This window comes from Oreochromis niloticus, linkage group LG14 (assembly GCF_001858045.2).
Source record: "Oreochromis niloticus isolate F11D_XX linkage group LG14, O_niloticus_UMD_NMBU, whole genome shotgun sequence".
In the NCBI taxonomy this organism is placed as follows: Eukaryota; Metazoa; Chordata; class Actinopteri; order Cichliformes; family Cichlidae; genus Oreochromis; species Oreochromis niloticus.
Genome location: NC_031979.2, coordinates 12760424 through 12777554, shown reverse-complemented (window position 1 = coordinate 12777554; position 17131 = coordinate 12760424). Strand labels below are relative to the sequence as shown.

At 38.8% G+C, this 17131-nt stretch overlaps 1 protein-coding gene across 2 annotated transcripts in view; it reads right to left on the bottom strand.

The window, feature by feature from the left end:
- egfem1 (EGF-like and EMI domain containing 1) overlaps positions 1 to 17131 on the bottom strand; it is a 55139-nt gene that overhangs the window by 35935 nt on the left and 2073 nt on the right. For both annotated transcript variants that reach the window (XM_005474492.4, XM_005474493.4), the window contains exons 4-5: positions 16919 to 17023; positions 2380 to 2502 (exon numbers count right to left, since the gene is read on the bottom strand). In XM_005474492.4, coding sequence (XP_005474549.1) covers positions 2380 to 2502; positions 16919 to 17023 — 228 coding nt within the window. The remainder of the gene's footprint in view (positions 1 to 2379; positions 2503 to 16918; positions 17024 to 17131) is intronic.

The window sequence follows — 17131 nt, the reverse complement described above, 5'->3', positions numbered from 1 at the left end:
TGTGGTTCAGTTTATTTGAGCAAACACAACACAACCATAATTTTGGTTTCTCTGAGGTCAGAGAATTTCCTAAGTACTACAAATATACTAAATCACTTTCAGATAGTTTATGTGTGCATTTATTTGTGTTTGTGTTTTGCTCTCTACACATTTAAATCTCTGGCAAACCCATGTGGGTAATCCTCTCCAAATTGATTGGAAGACTATAGTCGCCTAAAGAAATTCCTAATGGTTTGCCCCATTCTTTGAACATATACATGGATGTTAGAAATATTTACTGCACAATGCACTTGTAAGGTGTGTGCCACTGAAACAAGGCTCTTTTGTATGGCGGGTAATGTGGATGATGCTTAACATCCAAAACAGCTGAACAGAAAAAAGTTTGTCAAGGTTGCTTATTGGTTTCCCCAGTTGAGAGGATTTCAGCGTGAGACACACGTTGAGGTGCATGCAGGGCTGGAGGTGTCACAGGTCAGGAGGTCATGTCATGTGACAGCAGAACTGTCGAGCTAGCACATACAATTAGGCTAAACAGCAGACCTACAAACATGCTGCTGAACTGCTTTAGTTGCACAAATGAGGTAGAATATTTTTCCTTTTTTTAAAAAGGTAGTCTGAATGTCAAAAGACCCCATTTTAGTGAGAACCAAAAACTCAAAGCAAGTTCTCTCACCAAAATCTTCAGGGTGCTTCAGTTCTGGTCAGATAAAACTCATTCTAAAAATAGTAACGTCACTTTCTTTTCTGCCACAGGTTAAAGTCAAAAACTCTTTTCTGCCAGTAATTTAACCACATGTAGTGAACAAATAGGGCAACTGTGGTTCAGGAGATAGAATGGGTCACCCGCCCAGGTCTGGCTCCTCCAACGTGCATGTCAAAGTGTCCTTAGGTGAAATACTGAACCCAAAGTTGCCCTTGATGCATCTATTGGAGTGTGAGTCTATGAGTGTTTGGTGCAAGTGAAAAATGCTATGTAAGTATCAGGCTGTACTTTCACGCAAATTCACACAAAAGCCCCTAAAATAAGAAATGAACAGCTGCTAATGCTGCTCACTCCTGACTTCTCCAGCTCTCCAGCAACCTGTGAGGCATAAAAATGTTACAGTGACACTATCCAGTCTTAAAGGTCAAAGATCAGGAGCATTTGTTCACACCTGTAGTTTTTAGGAACAAATGGGCGCGCACCTAACTCAGCATATTTCTTTCAGAGGAGACAGATGAACTGGGAGGGCATGGTTGTTATGATATATCAGCACTGCCTGTGTGGACAGATGCATGTGTAGGTCTACAAAGGCCAGATCATTTAAATGTAGCAGATTCAATAAATACTTGTGGAGAAAACACAAAGGCCACTGAATTACCTCACATGGATGAATGTGAACATATGCAAAGCTCACGTTTATTTATAGATGGCACCAATGTTTTTAGTCAAAATAATAGGTGTGTCGCTATGTAAAAGTTTATAACGTTAGCATTTTTCTCTCTGAGTTTAAAAAGCCCAAAAAGCAGCCAATGAATGGTAAATTAAAGGCCTAAATTAAATGTACAGTGACCATTTTTGTGTGTTATTGCTGATGGAACACAGTACCATGGACTCATTTGAATGATGGCATGTGTCTGCCTATACAGTAGATGAAGACTGAGTGCATGTTTTAACATTTTTTTTAAAAGAAAGAACAAAGATTTTTCCTAACCAAGCAGTTTTGATGCCGTAACTTTAACTTTTTCAAATGGGGACTTGCATCAAAAATAAAAACAACTGACGGGTAGAGACATTAGGTGCCAATCATAACTTTATGGCTTTTTTTTACCCTCATGAACTTGCACAGAATTTTCGTGACTGTGTCTTGATTGCGATGCTATCTCGCTGGGAAAAAGTTGACCACAGGTGGACAAGCAGCCAAAGTAAGCCCATGCAAAAATGCCTTCATTGTAGTTCCCGTAAGTAATTACTCAGTGCATTTGATTTCGGACTAAAGGTAAATTGAAGCAGGAAAGTGGACTGCCATAAAATGTTGGAAGAGAAGATGATCGCATTCAGGGCTTTCTGTGCAAAAAGCTTTATAGTGATGTCATAATTAATCAGCTAGGGGCCGTCTTGCTATGGGGTTACACAAGCTGGGACGCATAAACATGACACTCAGTACCCAGTAGTCATTAGTACTGAATTACATGAACTCGGTTACAGAGAACAGAGTCGTAGCACTACTAAATGATAACAAATTCACAGGCACAATATATTATATTATATTATATTACATCATATTATATTATATTATATTATATTATATTATATTATATTATATTATATTAATAACAATGAAGTTAACCCAGAGAGTCAGTGTTTGTACGCCAGCTATTTCTAGATGTCCACCTTACCATTGCAGGCCTTGCCATCTGGCCCCAGCCTACTGCCTTCAGGACACTTGCAGTAGTAGCTGCCAATGGTGTTGCAACAGTACCCCTCACAGCCGCCTTCATCCACTTCACATTCATTAACATCTGAAAGAAGAACATTGAAGGCTAAGTTCACTAAGTTAATTCACAGTCAACAAAACTGTGCAGCTTAATTAAATGCGACAAAAGGATTTTTGGCCTCACTGCATCCTAAACTCTTGTTTTTGTTTGTTTGCCTCTTTCCTTTCTTTTAATTTTTTAATTTTTGTATTATTGTAGGGTTTTTACCTTACAACACAAAACATCTTGAGGAACTGTTGTTGTGATTTAGTGATATACAAATAAAATTGAAGTCTATTGACAGGATTTAAGGATCAGTGCACTCATGAAGCACAATGAAAGAACAGGACAAAGTCTCATCCCTGCTGCTCAACCACAAACTGCTCAAGTGCAAGCTGGAGGTCATCACTCGACGACACCAAAAAGCAAGAGACACAATCCTGAGACCACCGAACCTAACACTCTGTTTACCCACAGGGCACACCAAGAGAGATGAACTAAGACCTTGCCAGGGGAGGCTGAGGAGTATGACCCCCCCTAAACGTGAAGCACTCTTCTTGAAGAGGGGATCCACCACCCAAGTTTTTCAGTCCAGGTACAATCTCCCCAACTTCCACATACGTTGCATATGTGTGTTAGCTGTGACAACCCCACAACATCCAGAGCCTTGAGAAAGAATTTCATCCACCCCAGAAGCCCCTCCAAACTACCTCAGTGACCTCACCTCCAGTGATGGCTTAGTCATCCCTTTTGTCCCTAGACTCTGCTTCCTCTACAGAAGGCATGTCAATGGAATTGAGGAGATCTTCTAAGTGTCCCTTCTACTACCCAACTAAAAGTCCTTATTTGAGGTCAAATTTAAAAAAAAAATACTGGCATTAAAACTCTTTTCAAAGTCTTACTATGTTTATCTAACCTTACTTCTTACTTGGCTTTCCCAACCTCCTAATCTGGTGTGATTTCACCACACAAATTTTCCTTTATCTTCTAATCTGCATGAAGCGGTAACAAGAAACCCTATTAATATGAATGATCTATGACACATGGCAATGAGATATTGCTCTAAGTATTATTTTTATAGTAGACAGATTGTTGGCTGAAGATTTATAACAGGCAGGTCTGGTAAATGTCACTAACATCTGCAGTAGTTATAATCGAACAACAAAGAAAGACATTTTAATTTATGACAGTACTTTAAAATAGTTTCTTTCATTTGATATACAGAAATACTTTTTTTTGCGTATTTCTGTTTTACTGAAGTCCCCACTGTTTAAACTGCTTTCTATTGAAAACACTACAATCTTTCATACCACCTTTACTATCCCACACCATTACTTATAGCCGGTCAGATGAGGTTGGCACCTATTGTCCCTACAATCCAAAGACAGCTGTATAGACTTTATCCTGATCAATGAGTGTAAAATGTTACAAACACTGTTACAGGACTGGTTTTGAAAAGGGATACGCTGTCAGCGATATGCAGACATCAGATACAGACATCTCCTGTCAGAGAAGGTAGAAAGGAAATTTTATTTAGTATCTTGTCGCCATCTGTTAAAAACATTAAATGTGGCCCCTCACTGTACATTGAGTTTGTTTATTCTGAATAACAGGAAATTTTAAAATCCCAATGTGGAGAAACAGTTTGGGGGAAAAAACAGGAAACAGCGTCTTTTAAAAAATGCATAGTTTGGCAGCTTGTTTTTATTAGATTGAAGGAACACGACAATAGTGTTTGTTTAAATTAGTCTTTGTATCACTTTGTGAAACTCATAATCTTTTTTATTAACATGCTATTATAAAATAACAATGGTGGTTTTTAAGATTTGTATAGCTTTTCAAGGGGTGATGCTAAAGGAATAATGTCCTATTTCTTCAATATACCGCTGTCTAACTATTTATGCAAAGGCTAATCTAAAGGCACATGCATTTTCAATAAGCAGTGAAACAAAGCCTTTAGTTTCGGGGAGAAAAAACAAGGTTTTCGATTTTAACATACTCAGCAGTACTCTTATGTTGATCCTGCAGGGGGAAGACACCCATGGAGCAACCGATGACTTGGCCAGAGTTAATAAAAGACAACAGGGTATGAAAAACTGTTTATGTTGTTCAGGTAAAATACTTGATAATATATCTGTTTCCCCACATCTGCATTCTCAAAAAAAGAAAAAATAAAGAAAGGATTTGAGTCTGTGTATGTGAAAGCTGCTTCCTGATAACGGCACAAAGCCACAGCAAGTCAGTTTAGACAAAATTGTCTCCAGCTGAGCACGCAAGATGCGTTATCAATAGCCTATTCAAATCCTTTCATGCGATGTGATGCAAAAAGCCGTAGTTTGGACGAGCGATGCTGAATTATTGCAACCATGTGTGTTCCCTGTGGAGAAAAAGAGATACTATATGGCTCCATATATTTCATGACAGAAGCAGAGCGGCTTCTAAATTGATGCTTCGCTAACATTAGTTATTACAGGATTTTTAAAGTCTGCAGAGTTCTGCAGGACCTCAGAAACAAAGGATGGGTCGCCCTATTTCTTTTTCAGGCCACACCCACACTTGGTTTCCAAGGGCATGCAGGGTTTTCTGGGTAATGTCAAAGGAGACACAGATTCACAATTAATTTCAAGAATTTCTGAAGGAGACAATGATCAGTGCTGATTATTGCAGATATTTATCTTTTGGGTTTTGCTCTTTGTAAATCACTTTTCCTTAGTTGTTTTATTTTTATAATTAGCACATTGTTTTCCTCAGAAAAATACACATAAATAATGTAAGCTTTGGCTTTACAAGCCTTTACTTACATGGAAGTCCAACATTCATCCCATTCATCTAAGAAGAGGCTCTAAGAAACTTTATGCCCATCCCGGAAAACACACACGCACACATGTGCATACCTATAGCTGTCCACAGAGACACAACCCTGTTCTATACTTTTCATCAACTCACAAGGAAGTGACATAGACTCTTAACCTTACAGCCCTGCCCCCCCACTCACACATCCCCACTTTGATCCTGCAGCTCCCTGGAGCCTTAATGAGCTCTCCGTATTAGCTCAGGGTCATTTGTCATCACCATCAAGATGGTGCGCAGGGAGAAGTGTTCACTTAGTGCCTTTCAAGGCATTTTTAAAATCCAGCTTTTTCCAGCAACAAACAATGCAACGCTTAAAAAGAAATGTGTTAGCAAAGTGAACTGTGTCGCCGTGTCATCGTTACCTAATATCACTTTAATGAGAAGACTGAAAAAACAAAAATGTTTTTCCAGTTAAATCGTCACATATATGCAGGAATTTAATGTATTTTTTAAGTAATTATAGAATTCCACATAATTCAGCCTCAAAATCTCTGCAGAGAGTCATCAAAAGAAGATACTTTCAGCTGCTCCCTTCCTTACCCAAGGGGTCACCATAAAGCCAAAGTAGTGCATTCTTAAACTAACTTATTTTATCAGGAAGCTATCGATTTTAAACATAGCGATACTGTATATGATCTCAACTTGTTGCAACAGATGGCTTTGTGAGCCTTCTGTCAGAGCTTTCGTCTTCTTGTAATGTATCCATGTATTTATCTTGATGAAGCTCAAAACAAGACGGAAACTGCTTTCTTCTTCATTTATGAATGGAAGTGATTTGTGTTTCCCATCAGTTAGGCCTAACAGAGAGGACAGCTGTTTGAATGCTTTTGTGTTCTCCATAGACAACTATCAACCACCAAGTCCTTATTCCTGCATATCTCATCAGGTGTTATTGACATTACTGTCTTCAGCATAGCATACAGTAGTACCCCACTCTTTCCAGTTTCTCCAAGGACCACTGTTTTTCCTTCTCCTAGAAAAAAAAACTACCTTGGACATTAAATAAATCAACAAACCCTCAGCAATGTGCCCATTTTCCTCATGGTAAAACATTTAAAGATACAAGTCTGGATCAATAACTGAATCAGCAGGCTTTGGCTGCATGATTTGTCTCTCTCAGCACTCTTCAATGAATGCAGCAGAGCTTCAGTTGTCGTAAGTGAAATTCAAGCCTGAGTAGATTTACTGATTCTTCCTTAATATTTGGAATTTGGGTCTGGAGCAGGACCGATGTTTATTTCCCACCTATTCTAGGTTTGTTTCTATTATGGCAAGTTAACTGTGAAAAGAAATACTTACCAGGCTTAGAAAGTAAATAAAAAGCCTCAGCTCACACATCTCTACAATAAAAGCTCATTTTTCAGCCTTTTTATTTAACTTAATGTTACACATTACCAAAAAGATTATTTAAACTGTGAGATTATGCTCTAAATATACACCATAAACGTTTGGAAACCTTCATGAAACAGGACACATTCTTCAACTGCTATTTTACTTCAGCAGCTCTACATAACTGCTATTAGCCAATGAGCTGTAATATTTCAAAGTGAGCTGTTCCAGGTGATGATGCTGTATCTTCTTCCAGTACATTCCTCCATTAGTTATTTGTTTTACATATATGTATATATATATATTTTATTTATTATTATTTATCGAAGCTGAACATGTGTTTTAGCTATGATGCAGAAGTGTCCCATTGCGGGGGAAAAACACAAGACCTTGTGAACCACACCAAAAGGTCAAAGGTTATTCAGGGACAGCTGAGGAGCTTAAAGAACCTGTCACAGAGATGGAAGTAAGCTTCAACAATCTGCTCAGTGGCAACTAAAGATGAGACAAAAGGTGAATTGTTTTCATGATATGGCAAGCTTGAGGAGGGGATACAATCAATCATGGCTCAGAACATTTAGGAAGAAGTCCCGTCTGAAGCATACAATAACAGAGGAGGAGACAGGGAGAGCTGTTCATTGGTGATGGAAAGCCACAATTTTGGATAGCTGGGTATGCTAATATGACGCATTGGTATGTGAGCAAGTATTTTGAAAAGCTTCCTTTCTCCTCGCTCTTAATTTTCTAGGTGACAAACAATTAGCCCTGCTCACTTTCAACCATGTGGTGAACTCACTTGTGCAGCTCACATGCTTCCCATTTGTCTCTTCAAAACTTGTTTTTTATTGTGAGGATGGATCAGATGTAACATTTTTACAGGGACACAGATTATTCACTTGGTATAAACACGTTTTTTTTCCTTATCTTTCATTTCCTAATAATAATAATAAAACCTTATTTGTTCTCTCACAGTGCAGTACAAGAGACATGAATGACAACAACTATGTGCTATCCTGCTTTCTCCCCCAACATTTAATCCATGGAAAACACCACCTTTTTTCTCTGTAATTACCAAAGTTCCAAAATGAAAACCCAGTTCATTAATTGGGATTAAAAAAGTTGAACTGGAGCCCCTGACTTGATAGTCTTATTTGAACTTTTTGCCCCATGATTCCATCGAAGTCTTCTTCAACATCTGGGAAAACTACCTTCCTCAAAAATGACTTCCACAGAGAGGATGAAACATGGATGTAGATTTATGCCTAACTGTACTGCAGGTACAAGATTGTTCAGCATCTCAGTATTGCTGTTACAGATATGGAATAAACATGATCATGCTAAGGATGAATTTTCAGTTTAATAAAGCTTTGAACGTTAGTATTTACTTTTCATTGTGAAACAACATCCATGTCAGGGTCTTTCTAGCTTTTGTGAAATATTGCACATCGTTACACAGTGTCAGCATGTTCTAACTTTCACCATTCACTTCCAACATTTCTCCAAATGCTACTGACTGCTAATGCTGCCTACTTAATGTCATATGTTAAAGGAAAAGTTTACCTTTAAATGAGCAAGAACACGAGTTATAAAGAAAACCATGTTGTTAGAAAAACTAGTGAAGTGTGCAGGCCTGAATGACTCTCAGTGCTTTCAGCTCTTTGATGTTCTCCTACAAGACAACAAAAAGTTCAGATGGCATTTTTTTTATCTTCTTCTGAGAAAAGTTCATACTGAAAAACAATCAGAATGCACTGCTTGCTTTATAGCCAAACAGCTGCATATCAGATATTTCTCCAGTTTTAGATTAGTGAAGGCCAAAAAAGGTTTATATCCCTTTTGCTAACTTCCCTAAAGTAGTTTTCAGAACTCTGGGGCACTTTCTCAGTGCACAACTCACCACTTGTCCACTTCAAAAATCTCGAAAAAGGGGGCCTCTTTCTTAGGCTTATTTTTCTAAACCCAATACTAACACTATAGAGCACAGCCAAACCGAGTTCATGGAAGAATAACTCCACTGCTACTGTAGGAATTCAACAGTGAGCCTTGAGTGCACATGGCTCATCTCACAGACCATTAGCTGCGGCCTGTTCAGCATTAACCTGATAAAAATGATAGCTAAATGCATTTGAAAAGATGCCGGGGTGTTTTTTTTTAGCATGTGGCTACTTCCCTGTCACATGGCAGCAATTGATCTAATGTTCCTCCCTCCTCTGATAGCTATGCTGATCATGTAGCACTTGCCTTGCTCCCCCCTGTGTCCTGCTGTTAGACGAGCCATATTCACGGTCTGTGTCTCGGCATATGATTCCTACATCCACATATAGAGACTTCAGGAATGAAAACAGGATGACTGGGTGCACAGGTCACAAAGGAAGCAACGCTAGCACATGACGAGCAATATCACTGTCTTAGTCTCAACGTTTAATAAGAAGATAAACTATGTTTATCCTGAAAAATCACACATGACTATGATGATACAGTTTTTTCTGTGGATCATGGAAACCTCTGGCATCCAAACACTATTAGGGTTCAACATTTAATTTTAACTTGCTGTAAGGTCTGATGTATTCAGCCAGAGGCATCTGCGGCTTTTAACTCAGTTTTCAAAAGCTGATCGCTACCATGTGTTTAAAACATGCCTTGGGAGATTGGTACCGGTTTCTCAGTCATTAAGCACATATTACGCCACAGATGCACGGGAACCTAGTTTTCGGTGAAGCTTTTCATTAACCACTATTAATAAAAACACAAAGCGCTAGCCAAAGTAACAACCTACCTGTCAGAGGTCATTTAGACATTTGCACTTCAGTTCTGTCAGAACCAAACGTTACGACTTCCACACCTCAAAAACTTTAGCGCTTCAGTAGCCACGACCTAAATTATTGTTACAGAAACCTTTCAGACAAGACCAACATAAGCACTCCAGCTGCCATCATTACAACCACACAGTTGTCATAATTTAAATAAATTACCGCCTGCTGCACATGTGTGAGCTGGGACTTTAGAGTGCTGTCTTATATCCCAGATTCAAATGTGTTAAGACCATAGTTGTTGACAATGATTTAGCTTGGAACTATAACAGTCCTAAAATGACTCGTTTGTACCTAGAGCGAAAAAACAATCTGCTTCTGTTGCTTAGGAGTTAAAGCACAATGCTTAAAACTCACCTGGAGCTCTGCTATGAGCTAAGTGCATGGAAAGACTTAGAGAAGCTAAACTCCCTGCATGGTATGTTAGTTACGAGGATTCCTTCCAAACCTGTGAAAGACATCACTGTTTTGTGAGAACAACCACAGGAGCTACTAAGACGTTATACACCTCCATTCTGGGTCTTCACGAACATTTTTATCAAATTAAATCTACGACTAGATTTATTTATTTTTCCTCAGCCATGTTTTTATTGTAACCACATATTGATATTTTGGCTTGACTACATCGTTGAGCTTAATTACTTCCAGAGACCTGAAAGAGACTATGGTTTCTTTCTCTTTCTTGAAGGACAGATTGTTTCACTGACACTCTTGTTAAAGTTCAGAGCAGGAACAGGCAGTAAAAATTCATCCTGAACAGATTTTTCTTTCTGTCCAGAGTCAAATCCAGGAATGTGTGATATTACTGCCAAAGACATGTGAAAGCAGTAGAAGACAGAGGACTAAACACTGGCAGAGGCTCTATAAAGGCTATACACCATACCAAGTGAAGACATTACCAAATCATTTTTCCTGAATCTTTTCCAAGTTGCAAATATTTTTTTAGCTATATTCAAAACCCAATGGATTACAGTTAACAATTTACAGTATGTTCCCTGAACCGGTCCTAAATGACGTATGCAGGAAACATTAATTTTCTTGTGTGAAAAATGGAAACAGTACAAGAGTTTGCATTAACACCTCCACAGAATACTCAAAGACGAAACATGCAATGAGCTTAGCATATGTACAAATGTCTGAAAATCTGCAGAACCCAACTAAAGCTCGACCATTATCATATATATCAGTCAATTTCAGTAGATATTAGGTATTTGCCGATATCATTAGTGGCATTTATATGATAAAAATGTATGTAAAAAGTAAAGAAACCCCTTCAACCATGTTATGAGTGTTGATGTTCCATAGTTTGTCACTTGGCAGTCTGAAACTTCCCTGCTGGCAATATGTGTTTGAAACGCTACAAACACAACAACCAGAGCCCTAAGGCGGTACTACAAAGCAGGATTTTGTTTTATCTGTGTAACTTCAGGGTTAACCAAGGTTAACCATGTTTCTTTACGACAGTTTTGTATTTTACTGGTGTATATTTTATATTTTGTAGCGATTTTTGAAACACCATCTGATGTCTCTGGTGTAGGTGGCACTCATAGGGATCATTTTCTGTGGAAGAAAAGTGTTATGACCCATGAAACGCCCCTTTCGTGTCAACCTGCAGTGGAAACTCTGGTTTAATTTAACAAGTTGATAATCAGCTTTGTGTGAGCGCTTATCCTGATCAGCAGTGGTGAGGTAAGTGAATCCAGAAAACAAAAAGATAACCAGGATATGCTGAACTTGGTTCATAGTGCAGGAAGCTGTTTTACAAAGCTAGTTGAATCTTCCTTGGTAACTTCAGGGTTAAACCTGGTTTTCAGTACTATGAGGATGGTTAACTTCTTACTGCGGTAGCTTGCCATGGTAACATATGCTGTGAGCTAACACAGGGCAGGTTAGGTTCCAGATTAGAGATCAACATGTATAAAATCATCACCTACTGACCAATCTATTCTCAGAAAATAGCATCACCATTCTTTGAAGTTCCCTTGGACATCTGTGTGTGGAGAGTAGGAGGGTCTAAAACCTTTTAATAGCGTCTAAAGTGTTTATCTTTTCCAGATAAGAATCAGTTCTGAATATCGACTAGTATAGCCAATGTTATTTCTTGTGTTGTTTTGCTTTTTTCATGTTGGCTGAAAACTATTTATTTTTAAATATTTCGATTTTTCCAGAAACATTTACATATGATCCTAAAACAGATGACTTTTTTCATACTTGCTGACCTTATATCAAATTTGTACATAATTCCTATTTTTCTATTCATTCTTTACTCTTAGACTGCTAAATACCACAGAGGCTGGAGCTGAAAGAATAAAGACTAAAACTGTCTTTTAATGTAATTAAGTTAAACATGATTTAATGAAATACTTGATTATAATACATCAGATTCTTCCATGTCTTAATGAACCAAGTGTCATTATGATACACCTGTTAATTTGCTGGGTTTGCATTATTACTGGCTGTATTTCCTTCTTTCAGGTAGGCTGTTTTATTAATGTAGTAACGTTTTTCCAGACTTACTGACCAAAGCACTCAAAGTGCACACCTTTAGTACATCTCTATAGTACTTTTCCTCTCACAAGCACACTGCTGTGTTGCTTTCAGTCTATATTTTTTACCTCTTAATATTTTTCCAGTGGTTTCCATATTGGTCTTAAAAACCGGGGCTCTAGAGCCAGTCCTGTTCAAACACATTAACGACAAAAAATTTAGGTATGAGAACCACGAAAATCCAGACACATGCACATATAAACCTACTGCAACACGAACAAAAATAACTCCCGATTCTCTAGGACACATTTCACTGTTGAAATACTGTAAAACAAATCAAAATGCACAAACACAGTCAACAAAATCCAAGACTTTAAAGAAAATTTCAACATCCAAACAAAACTGCAGCCATTTATGCCAGACTGTTTATAATCTGTTTTACATAGTCAAATGCACATAATAAACAGAGTCTCTGCTTCCTGTACCAAAAGTAAATACACAACAGAAGAGACCTGGTGGTAACTGAGTCACCGTCTCCCACTGTTTTATTTACTGCAGTCATCCTAACAACTCTGCAGGAAAAGCCACTCACTCTATAGCCATAGCTGTTTCCCATTTCGGTAGCTCATCCAAAAACTTTAATACAGTCATAGAGAACTTCAGTTGTATTGAAGCCTTTTCATTCGGCAATCATTGAAGAAAACTTTCAGAGACAACCTACTGTACTCCACCACACTAAAGACTGCAGACGTGTTCCTGCAGCTCCGTCTCCATCATCCATTCAGCTTTATGTCATACAATCAAGCCCGACCTAATTCACACCTTTGTAAGAATATATACACAAGTGTTCAAACACTGACATAGATAAAGATTGGTGTGTTTAATCTGACAAAAATCCCGTCCAGACAGGAGCTCAGTGACTGGGGTGACAAGTGATCCCATAATAGACAGCCCAAGGTCCCAGGGATCAAACATTCAAGTTCATATGAAGAAAGAAGATTCCATGAGAGAAAATGTGATTTACACTGAAACTGCAATAACTACAAGGCTGTCAACAGAGTTCCTCAGATTTATAGTCTGGAAATAAAACTGTCCAGTCCACTTCTGTTGCTACATATACTTAGTTTAATTGACACACCGCCTGGTGACTTTGTTTTTATAAGGAAAATCTTTGTTCTACCGTACATTCTCAACAAAGTTTGCTTGGATGTTACTACCTATAATGTCACAACTTATATCAATTAACAAGAAAGTTGTAATTTCTACTGATGTTGATCGCTGTCTCATTAAAAACATGCATTACAACAAGATCTAGTCTTAAGCACCGTTCATAACAACTGTTCCAAAAGTGCACTGAAAGCAGCCAATGCTTCTTTAGTGTGGACCAGATGGTTTCTGTCCTCATGCTGTTATGTGCCCACGGTCTCTTAATTTTATACAGACACATGCACCAATCTAACCAAAGCAAAGCCTAATCCAAGGCTTAACAGAGTGAGACAGCGTGGCATTCACAAGCAGGGATAAATAGAACTATTACATAGCCGGCTCCAGAGTCTCAACACATGCTTCGGGCAACATGCAGGCTGTTTATGACCTCCCAGTGTCAACACCCCGGCCTTGGTGTCAGTGGCTGACATAGATTTCCTTGGATGATGCCTACTGTCTCACATCAGAAATGAGAAGCAGGTGGTCAGCTGGCCCGCACAACACACAGTGGGTTCTACCACCACGACTTGGCCAGAGCACCAAAGAAAGTAACAGTTCAAGAAACTCAGTCAGTGATGAGTGCTGAAAAGAGGCGAGGGGGAGCAGTGCCTGGATTGTAACTTGAACTAAAACCAGAGGCAGAATGTTTGGCTTTTTCTCAGTGTACATTTTGCCTCTTTTGAAGTCTAAATCTGCTGTGGTGAAAAGGCAAGGCTGACACATCCTTTGTCCTCACAACGCACTTTGTTTTATATCTTAAGAAATAGTGACAGGATTAATAGTGACAGGAAGTCGTTTGTTACGAGCAGTCCAAGGAAGCCAGGTTTGCAAACTGTTTTTAGCAACTGTAAACAAAATACTGAAATATGATTACCTTTTTAGGTTGAAATCACAGAAAAGTCTTCTGTTTATTTTCCTGGGAGTGTAATATTCGCTCACGTTCACGCTTTCCTTCCTTTCCTGTAGTACCAACTCCCCTTAAGTTAGTCTCTTAGCGCCACATTTACTAAATGGGGCAAAAGAGCAGTGAGTGCAATCCCCAAATAGCGCTCATACATGTGGTTAGATTTACAGCTGAAAACGTTTTCTGAACTCAAGTGGAATCACTTAATTTCAATATAAAGCGCAAAAATTAAGACAAGTAAATTGTGTGTCACAGACATTAGCAAATCAGTTTATGTGCTAGATTTAAATTTTCTCCTCGATGTATTTTGCACCTTAAGAGAAGAACTCCCATTAACATATAAGCAATACGTTCCATCACAAAAGTTTCAGAGTGCCCAGCTCCACCACACAATCTGAAATATTCACTGTGCTTTCTTTGTAAATACTGAGAATCCTTTCTCTTTTTCTGTTACATCAAAACTCAGTTCGTGCTGGTTTTTGAGGCTCGTAGCAATCTGATGAGAGTTGTAGCGTAAAAACGCCACAGGAGTAAAGTTGCCAAAATGTGGGTTAAAGTTGCTGCCATGCTGCAATCAATAACAGTGTTGTAATTTGTCCAAGGTGAAGCCCTGATTTTATAAACAAGCACTACTGACTTAAAAAAAACACTAATTCTGAGTGAAAAGAAAGCAGATAAGTTGAACTAATTCTCTTGAGTACATTTTTTAAAAAACTGAGATTTATTTATCTGACAAAGCAGCTGTTCTCATGCAGTATGTTGGCCTCCAGTGCAGGTGCAGAACATAATATAGATACTGAAAGACTGGTCAATGTACAAACTGACAAACACCAGAAAAATTACATGCAGCGGGATTAAACGCACATGGCAAAGGATTCAGACACGAGGGATAGGCTATAAGTCTACTGAAGTCTTGCGAAACATCTTCACGACCAAAGCTCACGACAGCTACCTTCAACTTATGACTCTGAGGTAAAACGAAAGAGGTCAGCATTCCTTCTTCTTTACTGTTCCTGTTTGTTCTAAATCATACTCGAATCTCACACAGGAAAGAAAAAAAAAGTGCCATTTTGAAATGTGAAATCTCATGATACGAATCTAATAAAGAAGGCAGGTTAATGACGATAGTAATTTGCTTAAACCCACACAAATCAGAATGACTAGTGCGTGTCTTTGATGCCGCGTCAGGCAGAGGTTGCGAGGGAAGGAACCTGGCTGAACACAGAAGCTTGGCTGACTCTCTCGGCGCATAATGTTTCTGGCAGAAGACTGTGGATAAATCTGTCTCACGAGACGAGAGAAGGAAAAGTGTTTTCGAGAAAGAGAAGAGCAAGACGTGCGTTCCCAAAGAGGACGTGAAAGAGAGAGGATGAAAGTCCTGATTATAACATCTCTGTTTCCAATCCATCACTTAGATGTGTGAAAACCAAAGAACCCGTGTGAAAACAAACGTGAGCGCTGCCTCTAACAAACAACAACAGGCTTGTGTGAAAACATCTTAGCAAGAGGAAGGACTGTGTTACACCTCTGGCAGGCCCCTTCTCCCGGGAAATCTAACAGCAAAGCTTCTGTGTGTGTGTGCCTGCATGTTTGCGTGTCTGTGAGCATGTGGGGGGGCTAGAAACTAAATATCTTCCGCTCACCATTCTCTATGGACTCCTCCAAAACAGCAACAAGCACACGTACAAAAACTAGAGTTACTTAGACTGCAACGAGCGGAACGAATAGACAATGATGGCAACAAGACGATGGTCAGAGACAAGAAGAACAATAAGGGGTTAACTCTGCTTTACTTCAGATGTTCACTGTTTATTTGTGACAGATGCCAGGTTGCTCAGTTGCAGTTCATTAAGAACTCAAAGGCTGAGATTTGGGGGGGTTTGAGCCCAATTTGATTATGTCCAGTTTATTTATTTGTGTAGAAGTCCTTATCTCCAACAAGTCATATCTCTAAGTTATTTTGAATTATTTAAATGCAATTTAAGTAATAAATACTGCTTAGATGGATTTTAAAGGAATCCACATTTTAGCAAATAGAGTTATTCACCTTCTGGTAGGCTACCGCTAAGATCACACATGCTGCCTTTGTATCTCCGCAGTAATTTATAGGTTGCAGCAAGTGTCTGGTTTGCTTAGTAAAAAGACTGGAAGGGAGTGAAAGGTTGGTCCCTGTTAAATGTTCACTGTCCTTTCTCTGAGCAGTGATCTGGCAAACAGCTGTTCAGCTGAAAGAGACCTTGTACAGGAAACCGTTTGTACATGTAAGTATATGTATATCATGTTATACCGTGCAAGAAGCACGCTGATAACAGAGTGACATGCAAGTTCACATTGGCTTCTAAACTGGAAATATCCCTATTTCCAAACTATCCAACCTTAAAGAATACTCAACAAACAAATCAATTAATCCAATGCATTAAAGAAATGTTCAACCATGGGGAAATATTGGTAGATGAAACCAAATTTCTATTTCTCTAGATTTTTTGTTTTAGTTTTTCTGCCATATAAAATAAGGACTGAAGACAGTCTCATTATAGAGAGGAAGCTCAGCTGGGTTAGCCACAGCACTCCAGGCTCTTGCCTTCAAAGAAAAAACATTTCTCCAAAAAAACCCCACTTCTTCCACCTTTAACTAGCCAAAGCCCCCACAGAGCAGCCCCATCCAATCACAGCTACAATACAGGCTCATTCTGCTTTAGCAGAATGAACACATAACGTCTGAACTGGACCCTGAATATACATAAGTGTGTTTGCTGGCTCCCAAACATATATTTGGCTATTTTGAATTACCTGCATACTTCAGTTACTTATTTTCAATTGAATAAATTGGCAAAATCTTTAGTTTTCATCTTCTGGGATGCTGAATACTCACCATATTGACATCGCGTGCCTTTGAAGCCCAGTGGACAATGACATATTTGGTCTCCAGTCTCAGCACATCTCCCTCCATTGAAGCACATATTGGCACTGCAAACTCCTGAAGGTATCACATAGCATAACGCTGCTGATATATCCAAGTTATATGTGCACTTCTGCATATACAGGCAAATCTGTCTGAGTGAGTATTTGTCTTGACCAGCAGTGG